We start from the raw sequence: 15,788 nt of genomic DNA, 5'->3' as shown, positions 1-15,788 counted from the left end.
GTGGTCGGAGAGCAGTCTGAAGAGAGACTCGCTGTTGAAGGTCTGATGGTTTTTCACAATCAGAGAATAAAATGATCAGCCTGAGACACAAGAAACCTGCAGCATGTAAACAGCCTCTTACGTTCCTCTGAGCTCCTCACTGTCCCCCTTCCCTGTCTCTCAGCCCACCTGTGAATCCACTGGCAGTTCTCCAAAAGCTAATCAGAGCCTTTATTATGATGTGGAGCTCACTCTCTTTCACTCCGTGGCATTTTGGCCAAAAAGCCTAGGGAATGAATTAGAAATTCTTAATATTAATATAATATATCTCACTTTCTCCAATGCTGTACACTGAATACTCTGCATGAGCTCGTATTTATCTTTCTGTAAAGCAGACTGAACTTACCACAGCCGATTAAATCGTCTAGAGAGTTTATAGTGGGAAGAATAGAGAGATTCTTAGATCTCAGATCATTAAAGATGAATGAGAGTTTGGAGGGGTTTGGGAAAATTCAGATCTTCTTGATGAATCGCATTAAATTAAGCTAAATCAAATCTATTTTTATTTATTCAACTGATGTTGTCGCAAAGGATCTTTACAGAAATCTGGTAATAAGAAAAAACTAGAAAAGTAAAAAGGACGGTTGTGCAGCTAAAATGGCTCCCACTGGTCGCTGTGGTATCCCAGGTATAATGTTGCTAGGTGATGGCTAAGGTGTTGGTATGCTTTGTGATTTTTGCCATGGTGTTGCTAAGTGTTTACCAGGTGGTTGCTAAGGTGTTGCTGTGGTGCATGTGTTTTTTTGCTGTGGTGTTGTTAAGTGATTGCTAGGTGTGGTTGATTGAAGTTTCACTTATATAGGCCCTTTTTAGCCCTGTGGTGTTGCCAAGTGATTGCTACGTGGTTGCTATGGTGTTGCTAAGGTATTCATGATGGTTGCTATGGTGTTGCTAAGTGATTGCTAGGTGGTTGCTTAATGGTTGTTAGATGTCTTTTTTACTGCTGTGTTGTTAAGTGATTTCTAGGTGTGAATAAATAAAGTTATACTTATATAGCCCCCCTTTCTAACTCCGTGGTGGTTGCTATGGTGTTGCCAAGTGGTTGCTAGGTGCTTACTTAGGTGATGCTATAGCATTGGTGATGGTTGCTATGGTGTTGCTAAATGGTTGCTAGGTGGTTGCTTAGGTGTTGCTGTAGCATCCGTGATGGTTGCTATTTTGTTGTTAAGTGGTTGCTAAGGTTTTGCTATGGTGTCCATGATGGTCGCTATGGTGTTAAGTGCTAAGTGGTTGCTAAAGTGTTGCTAGGGTTTTGATAAATGGTTGTTTGATGTTTTTTGCTGTGGTAATGCAATGGTATTACTCACAATATGAGTCCGCAAACCACGGCCAGCCTTTGTGGAAATCTGAAAATCAAAGCTTACTGTAAATAAACAGAATCTCTTTACTCAGCCAATTAAGCAGTTTTCATGAGATAAATCTGTGTAGATTAACATCCAGTGCTTGTTTAAGAATTACAGTTTTATTTACTTAGCTTAGCTTAGCTTTGCAGCTTTACCTGCTGAATTAGAAGAAAACCATGGCGACATCATTGTTCCTTACTAGTGTCGCATAATACACAGCATAATTCAGTGCGCCTTATGTATGAAAATAAACCAGGAAATAGACGTTTATTGATAGTGTGCCATATAATCCGGTGCGCCTTATAGGTTGTAAAATACGGTATAAATATATAAAGTTATTTGAGGTGATTAATTTGCTGTAGTTAATGGTGCAATTAAAAAATTTTGGGTTTAGCTGCATTAAAAATCACTTTAAGGAGAACAATAGTAAGTTTTAAAAAAGTTGCATAGTGTAATATATCCAGTCATTTTTTATAATCTCCTCCCACTTTAAAAGTTGCGTTGTATTCCAGGAAATGGTATTAATCAGTGTTATAAATGTAATGTGAAATTGTTATAAACACATATTTACCAGTGACACATTGCAGTTTGTTTATTACACATTGATTTAATGATGGTATTGTTATTGTTGTGCTACTACACTCTGCTAGTGGTGACGTTCTGCTACATGTTCTGTGTGTGTGTGTGTGTGTGTGTGTGTGTGTGTGTGTGCGCTCCCTCAGGCGGTGTTTGACTGTGTGGTGAACTCTCTGAAGAATGTGTTGAACATCCTCATCGTCTACATCCTCTTCATGTTCATCTTCGCCGTCATCGCTGTGCAGCTGTTTAAGGGCAAGTTCTTCTACTGCACAGACGAGTCCAAAGCTCTGCAGAAAGACTGCAGGTACAGTGAGCACACATACATCTGCTCATACTATATAATAACACACTCTGCATTCACACACACACACACACGGACATGTGCATGTTTATACCTCTGCTTTCATCTTGTTCTGAGTACCCTAAAGTTATGCAGAGAAACATGGGAAAAGATACTATAGTATGTAATACCATTTGTTCTATATAATCTATATCATCGCTGTCCAATGAAAAACACTTATCTCCGTTTTTGGCGATTTTTAGTTTACTACATTATTTGAACAGATAAACTGTCCGTTACACTGTGCAAAAAATTTTTTAGATGAATGGACCAATAGAAACTCTTCAAAATGACCAGAAATAAACTCTTTTTACATTGACTTCCATTGAAAGTTTACAAAGTTTTTTCTCTCTCCTGTAAAGTTGCTGTTTTGGAGATAAGTGTTTTTCATTGGACAGCGACGATATAAATGTGTGTATCTGCCTACATCATAGTGTGGCACAGTACACAGATACTATAAAAGTATCTTAATATGACACCAAGTGGTCCTGCGGTCTAAAACACTGCCACTATGACTGGGAGATCGCTGGTTCGAGTCCTGTTTATGTAGCTTGCCATCAGCTGCAGGAGCCCTGAGATAGCACAATAGGCCTTGCTCTCCCCACATCACTCCAAAGGGTGAAGTCGCTCAGCACAAAGCGCCTGTGAGCTGATGTATTGGAACCAATTTGCTGTGCTTTCCTCCGAGTGCGCTGTGATGCTACTCGGCAATGCTGCATCAGCAGCAGCTCGAAAAGAAGTGATGGCTGACTTCACATGTATCAGAGGAAGCATGTGCTAGTCTTCTATGGCAAGCCAACTAAGCCAAAACGTGTGGGAAAGAAACGCCTCCACGCGTAAAAAAATCACGTGTACAGGCGATAAACGGTTTGTGTATACACGTCTTGACATCTTGACGCTTACGTGGGTTACAACGGAGTGTCAACGTACCGTGACATAGCCCCATACATACTCATACACACTCTGCACGTAAGGTCCACATAACTGAAACGTTGTAATCATGTGACTATGATGTACGCCCTATTTCACATCTACCTCTGTACAGGTAAAAAAAGCACGTGATGTACAGACAGCATAAATTTATGCTTCTACGCGTAAAAAGATCACATCTGTACACTTAAAAAGATAACGTCTTTATCTGTCAACACGTGATTTTTTATATTTTTACGCATGCAGGCGTTTCTTTCCCACACGTTTTGGCTTAGTTGGCTTGCCATAGTCTTCACCCTCCTAGTGATAGGGGGAGTCCTAATAAGTGGGTTGGGTAATTTGAGTGGGCCGTGTAAATTGGGGAGAAAATGGGATACAAATTAGAAAAAAAAAAAAAAAACGTATTTTAATGCTTTGTCATTAAAAATTAAATGGGTACAGCAACCCATTTAATTAGTAACGGTACTTTAAGAGTGAGTTTGATTTGTGAGTCCCAATTCAATACTTTGACAATACAAGAAAAAAAAAGAAAGAACACATTCAAGTTATCTCTTTTTTAATGAATTTTAATTATCTCTGAACAATGGTATCAAAACAGCCAATTTTAGCACAAAATAAACACAAAATAAATAGCCATATAAATCATTTCTAGTTAAATATGCATCATTTTATAAATAAACAAACAAAAGAAATTCTATAACATCAAATATCAGACTGAAATAAATTGTCACAATTCTCCAAGTACACTTTAGCAACTTAAACAAGTTAATATACTGTTAATAAATAGTAAGGAAAATTGATCAACGTAACCATACACTAGTGCCGGGTGATTTTTAAGATTAATTTGAATTACAGTTTTAATGCCCATATTTTCATTCCGCTCAGTCTGAGTTCCAGCACTTTGGACACAAACACCCAGTGGAATAAAGCTTATATTTATTAATAATTAAATCCTGCCGTTTCTAAAATCTGCACCGTCACCGTTCTCCGATTAGGATCTGTAATTAATAATAATCACTCCCTCAAAGTTTTTCTGCGACTCGTTTAGTGCGTTATTTCTCAATTTTCAGTCACAAACCCGGGTTCTGGAGTATAACCCAGTGTCCAACAGTGTGTACATGAGGCCAACACGTGATATAAACACATGGGCTTGTTAAACATTGTTTTGAATCATTGAGTCACTCAAGGAGTCGACTCCACCTAAAGCCTCTTAACACCAAACAGATATATACAGTTGTAAACCTAGTTTTGAACCATTTCTTTGTCATCTGTACTTTGATTTTTAGTAAGGGGGGAAAAAAATAGATTATCGAAAAATCAGATTTTTTTGTGAAAAAAAAATAAATAAAAAATATTATTTTTTCGGCCATAATCGCCGGGCACTACCTTATACCTGATCCTTATGTGATCTGATCACGGACATCCATAACCATTACCGTATTTTTCGGACTATAAGGCGCACTTAAAAACTTTTAATTTTCACAAAAATTGACAGTGCGTCTTATAATACGGTGCGCCTTTTGTATGGATTTTACTCGTCAGGTTGTAAGGAGCAGTAAACACACACTCCGTGCAGCGTTATAGAGAGTTTCAGTGCTATACAGAGTCCAGAGCCGTGCAGCTCCGAGGCTGAGCAGCAATAGCATTAGCTAGATGCTAACCGCTAAGCTAGCTAGCTTATTCACTGAGATCAGTATTATCTAAATTTTACTCGTCAGGTTGTAAGGAGCAGTAAACACACACTCCGTGCAGCGTTATACAGAGTTTCAGTGCTATACAGAGTCCAGAGCCGTGCAGCTCCGAGGCTGGAGCAGCAAATAGCATTAGCTAGCTTATTCACTGTTCAGAGATCAGTATTATCTAAATTTTACCCGTCAGGTGTAAGGAGCAGTAAACACACACTCCGTGCAGAGCAGCAATAGCATTAGCTAGATGCTAACCGCTTAGCTAGCTAGCTTTTTCACTGTTCAGAGATCAGTATTTTCTAAATTTAGCACTTTTAATACGGCTGGAGCAGTATTATTAGAGTTAGATGCTAATCGCTAAGCGTTCACCGTTCAGAGGTGAGTTATCGGCCTGTAAGTCTGTGCTGCTTTGCCTGGCTAGCATTAGCTAGATGCTAAGCGCTAACTCTCTCAGAGGTGAGTTTTATCAGCCTGTAATCTGCTTGTTTACCGTGTTAAAACAAGCTACGGGGGACGAATCGCTAGCTAATATCTCACTGTCTTACCAGAACACGCAGGATTACTCAGTGTAACGCTGTCGTTTAAGTTTGGGTTAACTTTACTAGTTTAGGTGACTAGCTAGCGTGCTAGCGGATAGCTATGCTAACGCTGGTGCAGCAAGCCTTAGTGGACATCTGGAAATCTAAGCTTACTGTAAATAAACTGAAGCACGTTACTCACCCAAATAAACAGTTTTCAGGAGAGGAATCTGTGTAGATTAATATCCAGCACTCGTTTGACTTTGAAAGAGCTAACGTTAGATTTGTATACTGAGACGCTCCACCGGCAAGCGACCACCCCCGGTGGGGGAAGGGAAACATGGCGCCACCCCTGTTCACTTTGATATAGGCACCCTTTCTAGTGTCACTTAACGCGCCTTATAATGCGATGCGCCCTATGTATGGAAAAATAGCAGAAAATAGGCGTTCTTTGATAGTGCGTCTTATAATACGGTGCGCCTTATAGTCCGAAAAATACGGTAAATTTCCAAATAGCCAAGACCTTAGTATATAAAGAAATACATTTAAATTTTGTAATTTAAGTAACATTTTATTTATTTAATTAATATTTTATTTTTTAATTCTCAAGAATCAGTGATTTAACATTTAAGCATCATTACTTCCAAATGTTTTAGTAACACTTTACAATAAGGGAATTGTATTTCTGACAGAATGTCTCTGCTAATTATTAATTGACATTTTGATTTTGTAACTAATCTCTCAATGTATTATTATTTACAACATTCTTAAGCATTACAATCTACTACTGTTTAACACTGTCTTAACTAGTGTCAATTAATAATATAGTTAATAATAGTTAAGATCTTATTTAACCCTTTAACAATGTTTATTAATGTTGTATGTACCATTTTTTGTGATCTTTATTTATATTTATTTATATATAAGTCTTTTCACAGTTTAAAGCATGTTAAAGCATGTGTTCTGTCTGTGTGGTCAATAATCTCAGGGGTCAGTTTCTGGATTATGATGGGGATGAGGTGTCCGCTCAGCCGAGAGAGTGGAAGAAATACGAGTTTCACTACGACAACGTGCTGTGGGCCTTCCTGACCCTCTTCACTGTGTCCACTGGAGAGGGCTGGCCAATGTAAGATCCACAAAACACACAGCATACTGCAGACCTTTATTATCATTTTAAGACCATTAAATGTCACTTACATAATCATAATATAAAAACACAACAAAACAATTAAACTCTTTTTTGAAGACAACACATTTGTAATTAATTATAGCTAGGAAAATTATTTTTTTACCTACTGCAGTCCACAATCTGTGTATGGAGTCGCAGTTATTAAAATATTAGTCATAAAAGCAAGATTGTTTAACATATATATATATATATATATATACGTGAATAAACGTATTTAACATCTAGTAGTGTTCATGGAGTAATCCCTGACCGTTATGTTACACTATTTAGAAATTTAAACCTATGTGAAATTCAGTTGCCAGATTGAACATTTTCAGGCCACATTCAACTGGTTGTGTTTGAAATTGACTTTTTGTGTTCAGGGTGCTGAAACACTCTGTGGACGCCACCTATGAGGATCAGGGCCCAAGCCCGGGCTACCGCATGGAAACGTCCATCTTCTACGTGGTCTACTTCGTGGTCTTCCCGTTTTTCTTCGTCAACATATTCGTGGCCTTGATCATCATCACGTTCCAGGAGCAGGGGGACAAGGCCATGTCTGACTGCAGCCTGGAGAAGAACGAGGTACACAGAGCAGTGCTGGACAGACTCTAGAGTAATAGAACTAGTCTGCAGACTACAGTGCGGATGAAGCTGACAGTCACAGTATACGTTGTGTAGCGTATGATGGGCAGAGACTCAATTTGTAGCCTTAAAATCACATCCAAGCACCGAGTGGTTCAGCGGTCTAAAGCGCTGCACTATGAGCAGGACGTCGCAGGTTCGAACCCCAGCTCATGCAGCTTTGCCATCAAGCTGCCGGCGCTCAGAAGGAGCACAATTGGCCCTGCCCCCTCTGGGTGGGTAGATGGCGCTCTCTCCCCACATCACTCCTACGGTGATGTCTGCAGCACAGGGCGTCTGTGAGCTGATGTATAAAATAATAAAAAAAATCACATCCAACTAATGTTTAAACTTGCTGGTAAATTTTTTCACCTAGTGTTTTTACGCCCTTGACTTTTGACACTGATGTGACGCCATAACAAACGTTTGAGTCTTCATCCTCCTAGTGTTTTGGGCACTGAAGTTCATAGGGGGAAGAGTTGGTGGGGTGATTAATAGTTTTAAATATGGAGTAAAAGAAGTTAAAATGAGAAAATAAACTTTTTACAATAATAATGATCAGTGCCTTTTGTCAAATGTCAGCGTTTATTAAAAAATGTGTGTGTCTTTCTGGTCTTGGGGGATTAAGTAAAATAGTTAAAGCTAAATAGCTGATAAAGTTTTGCACTATTTCAGCAATCACTGGGAGTATGCATCTTTAGAAAAGGCACTGTTTCCTTGTTTCTCTGTTTGGACAATTTTCTGAAATATTTTGTTTTTTTATATTGTATATGAAGTGATGTCAGTAACGCGTTACTCTAATCTGACCCTTTTTTTCAGTAACGAGTAATCTAACATGTTACTATTTCCAATCCAGTAATCAGATTAAGTCACCAACCAGACCAAGTCACTGTGCGTTACTCTCTTTCTCTCCACCTCACTCACTCACACACACACACACACACACACCGCACCTTCCACATCCCCCCTCCGCTCTCCCCCAAACACACGCGTCTCGCTTTCTCGCCTGTCTCTCTCTCGCGCTCGTTGTGTCTTTAGTTTCTGCCCATTCTCTTTTTTCCACCAGTTCTCGGGCTCCCTATCTCTTTATAAAGGCGTTTTTTCTCGGCCGCGTCCCAATTCACTAGCCAGGGCAGCGGTCTGCACAGATCTGACTGGCAGAGGAGAACGTTTGAAGATTTTACACCACACGTGATTGGTCTGCAAGTTTACTGTGCCACAGAGCGTTTATCGGTTTGGGTCCGCATTGGACAACTTCTGGGTCCGGACCCGGACCGCAGTCCGCATATATGTGATCTCTGAACTAGACCATATACACGGTTTTGTTTTATAAAACCACTCCTTGCTGCCCTGCAGAGAACAACAGGTTCAATGTTCAGTTTTACAGTGTTAAATATTTCAGGTCAAGAAAGACTTTCTTTATTTTATATATTTTTATAAAAACAAGTATTTATGTTAGGTGAAATCAAGAAAGACCATATTTTATTTTAATTTATTTATGTTAAGTTAATTCAAGAGAAAAACACTTATTTTTTCAGGAAATAGTTCAACTTTAAATGTCTAGAAATACATTGTTGCTGTTAAAAATGCATTTTCCAATAAAGGGAGTATTGGCAAAACTGGTTATAATGTTTATGTTAAGGCAGCGGGAGGTGGTGTCTGCAGCTGCTGAAAGTAACTAATAAAGTAACTTGTACAGTAATTTAGTTACTTTTAAAATCAAGTAATCCATAAAGTAACTAAGTTACTTTTTAAAGGAGTAATCAGTAATCGGATTACTTTTTCAAAGTAACTATACCATCACTGTGTATATGGAACAAAAACAAAGTATAAATTGTATGTGTGTTTGTGTTTGTGTGTGTGTGTGTGTGTGTGTGTGTGTGTGTGTGATGGCAGTGTCTGTCTGCTGTGTGCCTGTATTGCCGTGAGATGTCCTCGGGGTGGGATGAGCTCTTTAGAGAATTTCTCTCACAACAGAGTTCAGGGCCAACACACCTGTCCAACCACATCCCTTCTACCTGATCACCCATTCAAACAGACACACACTTACACACACACACACACACACACACACACATACTTACATCTTACATACAAATACACACACAAGCACCAGGGTGCAGAGATAAACCTCAGAATGAGACTGGCCATCAACATCCCCCATTGTTTACTATCAGTCTCCTCTTCAGGAAATCTCTCCAGTGTCAGTTTCTGCCTCTCTCTTCTCTTCTTCTCTCTCTCTCTTTGTGTTTCTCTTTCTCTATCTCTGATTCTCTCACGCCGTCAGCAGAGCAGCTCTGAGGGATGAAGCTCTGGTGTGTTCTCAGAGAGGCCATTAGCCTGTGTTTAGCTGTTTAAACATGCTGTAAGAGCCGCTCTCTCCGGCGGGGGCCGACGCCGGTTTGATGTTTGCTTTCTGTCTCTGGCTCTTTGATTCGGAGAGCTCTGTGAACACCGAGCCTCTCTGATAATTAAACGCTGTTAGATGGAGAGCAGGAATACAGAATACATGATGCTGAGGTCCTACTGAAGTTCTGAAGCTGCTGTTTAACAAGGAGGCTGGTGCAAAGGGGCCTGAATGACTTTGATGAGAAGATTAATTATCTCTCTCTTTCTCTCTCTCTCACTCTCTTTTTCTCTCTCTCTCGTTTTTCCCCATTGCAGCGGGCTTGTATTGACTTTGCCATCAATGCTAAACCCCTGACCCGCTACATGCCCCAGGATAAACAGTCCTACCAGTACAAGATGTGGAAGTTTGTGGTCTCGACGCCCTTCGAGTACTCCATCCTGACTATGATCGCCGTCAATACTGTTGTTCTCATGATGAAGGTATGGGATTGATCACTATGTTCTGCAGACTTGCCAGAAACCACGTGATTATCACTGCTGCCCTTACAAATCTGGGGTGGGTTTCCCGAGAACGATCAATCTTAGCGAATAACGAACGAACTAACGAATGACGTGAGTAAAGAACGAGCCAGTTCTGCAAGTGTTTCCCAAAGAGCTTCGCAAAGCGACAATTAACGAAAGAGGTTAAAGAACGTCTTTGTTGACTCCTCCCCCAAAACAGCGCACTCAATCGATCCACAAATATCGATTCAACAATGCCAATATGCAGTATTTATTCACTATTACACCCTAAAAAATGTGTTGTAATCATCAACATTATCCATATTCTGAAATTTAAATTACAAAAGGATGTACTTTGGCATTGAAAAAATACTCCTAAAGATACATATGACTAAATAAATACTCGAAAATCGAATCTATTTTAAAACATGAAACATTTTTACTTTTTTAAAACTATTATTGTTAATATATTATATTAATAAATATTATACTAATATTATTAATAGTAATATTGATAGTAATATTAGTTTATTGTTATTATTATAATCATTAATAATATAAAAATAATATAATAATACATATACGTATGTATATGTATGTATTGAATGAGACATGTCCAACTTTTGACTGGTACTTATATATTTGCGAGCTGACACACCCCAGAGTTTGCCCAGATGAACGGCAACAATGTTGGTTAGAAGCACCTGATTAAGGAATAATATTAAATATTACCTGCACATTCACGGATACCCTTTACAATACGTGTAGGTGTGATTAAAGACACCGCAGGCATCCCCTGCACCGGACCTACAGTACCAGAGATTTTCCCAATAGCATGGAAATATATTATGTTGTGCTGTAATTCCCGGGCTGGTGGTAATTGTATATAAGTGTGTGTATGGCACAGTAACAGCCTGATTACAGAATCCATGCACTTGGTGGTTTTGCAGCTTTGCTAAGACCGTGAGCATCATCTGCAGGAATTGCAGCATTAATGTCAAGAACTCTATATATTACTCTAATAATATAATATAATATAACTCACTTACTCACTCATTGTCAACCGCTTTATCACGGGTCGCGGGGGGTGGCTGGAGTCTATACCAGCTTCTTACCGTTACGAAGCTTTCCGGAAACCCACCCCTGTTCTTTCACAAAAACTTTGATTTTGTGAACCGTTTTTCCATTTTAAAGGAGCATTAAGGATTATATTTTCTGTAGTGACTTAAAACATGATCAAGGTGTCTCATTAGATAGTAATGCTAGAGAAACTTTAAGCACTGACAGCTAGTGTGTTCTTATTTGAATTGTGTTTTACATCACAGTAAGCTCTGTGGCTTATAGCCACGCCACCATTCCCCCAGTCCCATTACCACATACCCGGTTGCCAGGTATAGAACAGAATAGCATGCAATCAGTGTGCTGCAGTTGTGGAAACTGACAAGCTGGCCATTACCAACAGGTAATCACTGAGCTTCAGTAAGGTTTACTAACCATAGCTAGGTAATTTATCACCACCACTAGTTTTGTAGAGACAGACAAGACAGACAGACAAGTAATTTCAATATTTCAATGGTTTTAAAATAAGCCAGAAACCAAAAGTTAATCCCTATATTTGGGTAGTGTGTATTTTCAGAGCAAAGCAGCATAAAATCCACATGCATTTGTTCACAATGTGCAAACAATAAAAACATTAATATATTAGGGATTAAGATTATCCTAGGGAGTAAGACTCGTTTTCTTGACACTGTGTGCCAATCTGGCAACCCTTGAAGCTTTGCATCTGGCGAGGGGCAGGTGTGCCGGACAACTCTCTCCAGTGTTGAGAATCCGGACTCTTGCTTTAATTTAGTAATGATTGTTCTTTTAACTGCATCATGCTTTTCAAATGAACTTTTTGAATGTATATAAAATATCACAGAATTATTTGGTCCAGAATTTTAGGGATGTTTTTTTTTTGTTTTTTTTCTGAACCAAAATAGCAAGGTGACTACAGGTCGTCTGCAGAGTCATCTCCTCTTATTTATAAACAGAAACAAAATAATTTGAGGGGAATCTGTTACACTCATTCCTCTGAAGGGGACTCTTAATTTGGCAGAGAGGTAGAATCCAGCATTACATTAGTTGAAACACAATCAATGTAGATGATGATGATGATATCAGGAAGTATTAAAGTTCTTCAGTGCACTCAGTTACTAAAATGTGAAACGAAACCTAAATGTACTAAATCTACAGAATACAATGTAGCTAACACATACATTTTGGTGCAGACCATATTTTTGACTTCAAGGTCTAAAAAAAAGTTATATATATTTTATTCAGATAATTGATTATTAGAGATCCACAGCTTACACCAGTCTGTTTAAATGTCTGATCAACATCCACAGAATATATAGGTTCTAGGAAAAATCTTTAAATTATTATTAGGCTGTTGTTCTTTTACACCACTCGAATTATCCTTTGTGGCATCTTTTACTGTTATATTTCATGTGTGTGTGTGTGTGTACTCATAACGAGTAACACATGGAAAGCTGCCTAGCTTCTTCATGCATTATTAAGAATGCAGTTTAAAATTAATGAATACGCTCCCTGCATCATCTTCATTATAGTCTTTATCCACTCCTACACCTATTAATAAATATAGAGGATTAAATCCAAGTATTGATTTTCTAAAGCTTGTGTATTGAACTGCTGCATTGTTGTAATGAAGAGACTTTCCACTTTTTTTCCATTCCTTTCCTTTTCTTTTTAGCATTTACCAAATACTGTTCTTGCACATTATTAAAGCAAAGGATGTTGAATAGTTAGAAACTAGGATGAATGCATTGAAGTTCAGTCACTTATTTGCTTGGAGAACCAAAAGAGGCGCTCTGTTATATAGACATGAATAATATATACAGTATAATATATACAGCTCTGGAAAGGTTTCTTTGATTTTACCAAATTGAAAACCTCTGGAATATAATCAAGAGGAAGATGGGTGATCACAAGCCATTAAACCAAGCTGAACTGCTTGAATTTTTGCACCAGGAGTAAAGCAGCATAAAGTTATCCAAAAGCAGTGTGTAATACTGGTGGAGGAGAACATGCCAAGATGCATAAAAACAGTAATTAAAAACCAGGTTTATTCCACCAAATATTGATTTCTGAACTCTTAAAACTTTATGAATATGAACTTGTTTTCTTTGCATTATTTGAGGTCTGAAAGCTCTGCATCTTTTTTGTTATTTCAGCCATTTCTCATTTTCTGTAAATAAATGCTCTAAATGACAATATTTTTATTTGGAATTTGGGAGAAATGTTGTCTGTAGTTTATAGAATAAAACAACAATGTTTATTTTACTCAAATATAAACCTATAAATAGCAAAATCAGAGAAACTAATTCAGAAACTGAAGTGGTTTGGTTTTTCCCAAAGCTGTATACATGTATACATCAGTCAACTGCAGTAAAGGCCTGGCAAAGCATCATAAACCCAGGGTTTAGTGATGTCAGTGGGCTCCAGACTTTAAGTAGTCATTGGTTGCAAAGGATTCTTAACAAATTATTAAAACAATAACATTTTGTTTTTGGAAAAGTTTATTGTCCAATTATTATTTAACCCCTGAAATTAGGAGACTTTGTTGATAAATTGTTTTAATTTATAAACGCTTTATAGGATATTTTTGTTTAACCTCTTAAATTAAACCTGAACATCTACACTTCAATTTCATTTGTTACATTTTAAACCCAGTTTATTCTAAATCCAAATCCTGACGTTTCTGTCACTATCCAAATAATTATAATCCTAACTGTATATGCTTTATTGGTATGCTAATCTGCATATTGAAGTCTATTGCAATAGCAGCATTACGCATGCCAGTATTACCATTGATACATTAAGCAGTGACGTGTGTACTGTGCAGCCTGTGGTAAAGAGTGACTCATGGAAAACCTCTTGAGTCTGTTCTTATGTGTTAATGGTCTGCTGATGTCACGGCCCGGTTGTTTACAGTTCCATGAAGCCCCAAAGCCCTACGAGGACATGCTGAAGTGGCTGAACATCATCTTCACTGCCCTCTTTACCCTGGAATGCATACTGAAGATCATCGCCTTTGGCCTGCTGGTGAGCAATGTACAGTACAGTATGGACAGTGTCTGTGTTTATTTATTATGATTGTTTACTGTAAATCAATTAGCATCTACACCAAACAAGCATAACATTATGACCTATGTTCTTGTTTCTACAACAATTAATCAGGTTTTAGCTTCACTGATCATAAAGGACACTATGTAGTAGGATAATTACAGACTGTAGTTCTGTATCTGTTCCTCTGTATACTTTTATTATTATTCTTATTTTTCACCCTGTTCTTTAATAATCACCTGTTATTATTTGGGAGGTGGGTGATTTACTCTCAGCACTGCAGTAACACTGATTAGCATGGTGGTGGTGTATGAGGGGTTAGTGTGTGTTAGTGTTAGAACTTAAGGTCGGAAAGCCTGGTCTGAGCTCAGAGGAGCTCCGGCACAGACATGAGAGCACCGCTATTCCTCCTATTACACCTCCATGCAGCGCTGCAGTGAGTTTCAAGCTGTAATCTTACTTCTTTAAAAAGATCAAAAATCAAGGAAATCCTACCTAGTGCTGCTTTAAATGTCACATTGATATTTGATGACTTAGATTGAAGACACCATAACAAACATCATTGACTACTTTGCAACCACATGAGACATCATAGCAACCACCTAGGATACCATGGCAACTACCTAGCAACCTCCTAGGAACATCCTCATGACCGAAATCACAACGTGTGATTTTTTAAAATAATTTATTTTTGTGTTACTGCTGCAAATAAGTATTTGATCACCTGCCAATTAGCAAAAATTCTCACCCGTCTCAAAGACGTGTTAGTCCGCCTCTAAAAAGTTTACCTCCACTCTACTTATTATTCTAAATTAGAAGCTACATAAAGCTGCATAAAGACACCTGTCCACCTCACACAATCAGTAAGACTTCAGCTACTAACATGGCTAAGACCAAAGAGCTGCCCAAAGACACCAGAGACAAAATTGTAGACCTCCACAAGGCTGGAAAGGGCTACGGGGCAACTGCTAAGCAGCTTAATAAAAAAAGATCAACTGTTGGAGCAATTATTAGAAAATGGAAGAAGCTAAACCTGACTGTTAATCTCCCTCGGCTGGAGCTCCATGCAATATCTTATCTCATGGCGTATCAGTGATCCTAAGAAAGGTGAGGAATCAGCCCTGAACTACACAGGAGGACCTGATCAATGACCTGAAGAGAGCTGGCACCACTGTTTCCAAGCTTACTGTGGGTAATACACTAATATGTAATAGAGTATATAGACGTCTGAACTGCATTAGAGCAGTTAGAGCACTTCCCTCAGTTAGAGCACTGAAGATGGGTCGTGGCTAGGTCTTCCAACATGACAATGACCCAAAGCGCACAGCCAGGATAATCAAGAAGCATATCAAGGTTCTGGAGTGGCCTAGCCAATCTCCAGACGTAAATCCTTTAGAAAATCTTCGGAGGGAGCTCAAATCGCGTGTTTCTCTACTTTACCCCATGATCTGGAGAAGATTTGTGTGGAGGGATGGGCCAAAATCCCTGTTGCAGTCTGTGAAAAACTACAGGAAACATTTGACTCTGTAGTTGCAAACAAAGGCTACTGTACCAAATATTAGCATTGATTTTCACAGGTGTTCAAAT

The 15,788-nt window shown here is 38.5% G+C and overlaps 1 protein-coding gene across 6 annotated transcripts in view; it reads left to right on the top strand.

Annotated features, from left to right (window-relative positions):
• cacna1bb (calcium channel, voltage-dependent, N type, alpha 1B subunit, b) overlaps positions 1–15,788 on the top strand; it is a 337,484-nt gene that overhangs the window by 256,128 nt on the left and 65,568 nt on the right. For all 6 annotated transcript variants that reach the window (XM_049466430.1, XM_049466432.1, XM_049466431.1 and 3 more), the window contains 5 exons: positions 2,105–2,265; positions 6,423–6,560; positions 6,986–7,187; positions 9,891–10,055; positions 14,070–14,180. In XM_049466430.1, coding sequence (XP_049322387.1) covers positions 2,105–2,265; positions 6,423–6,560; positions 6,986–7,187; positions 9,891–10,055; positions 14,070–14,180 — 777 coding nt within the window. The remainder of the gene's footprint in view (positions 1–2,104; positions 2,266–6,422; positions 6,561–6,985; positions 7,188–9,890; positions 10,056–14,069; positions 14,181–15,788) is intronic.

Source organism: Astyanax mexicanus, chromosome 17 (assembly GCF_023375975.1).
Source record: "Astyanax mexicanus isolate ESR-SI-001 chromosome 17, AstMex3_surface, whole genome shotgun sequence".
NCBI classification, from domain to species: Eukaryota; Metazoa; Chordata; class Actinopteri; order Characiformes; family Acestrorhamphidae; genus Astyanax; species Astyanax mexicanus.
Note: the sequence above shows the minus strand (reverse complement) of the source record. Positions and strands in the feature narration are given on the sequence as shown.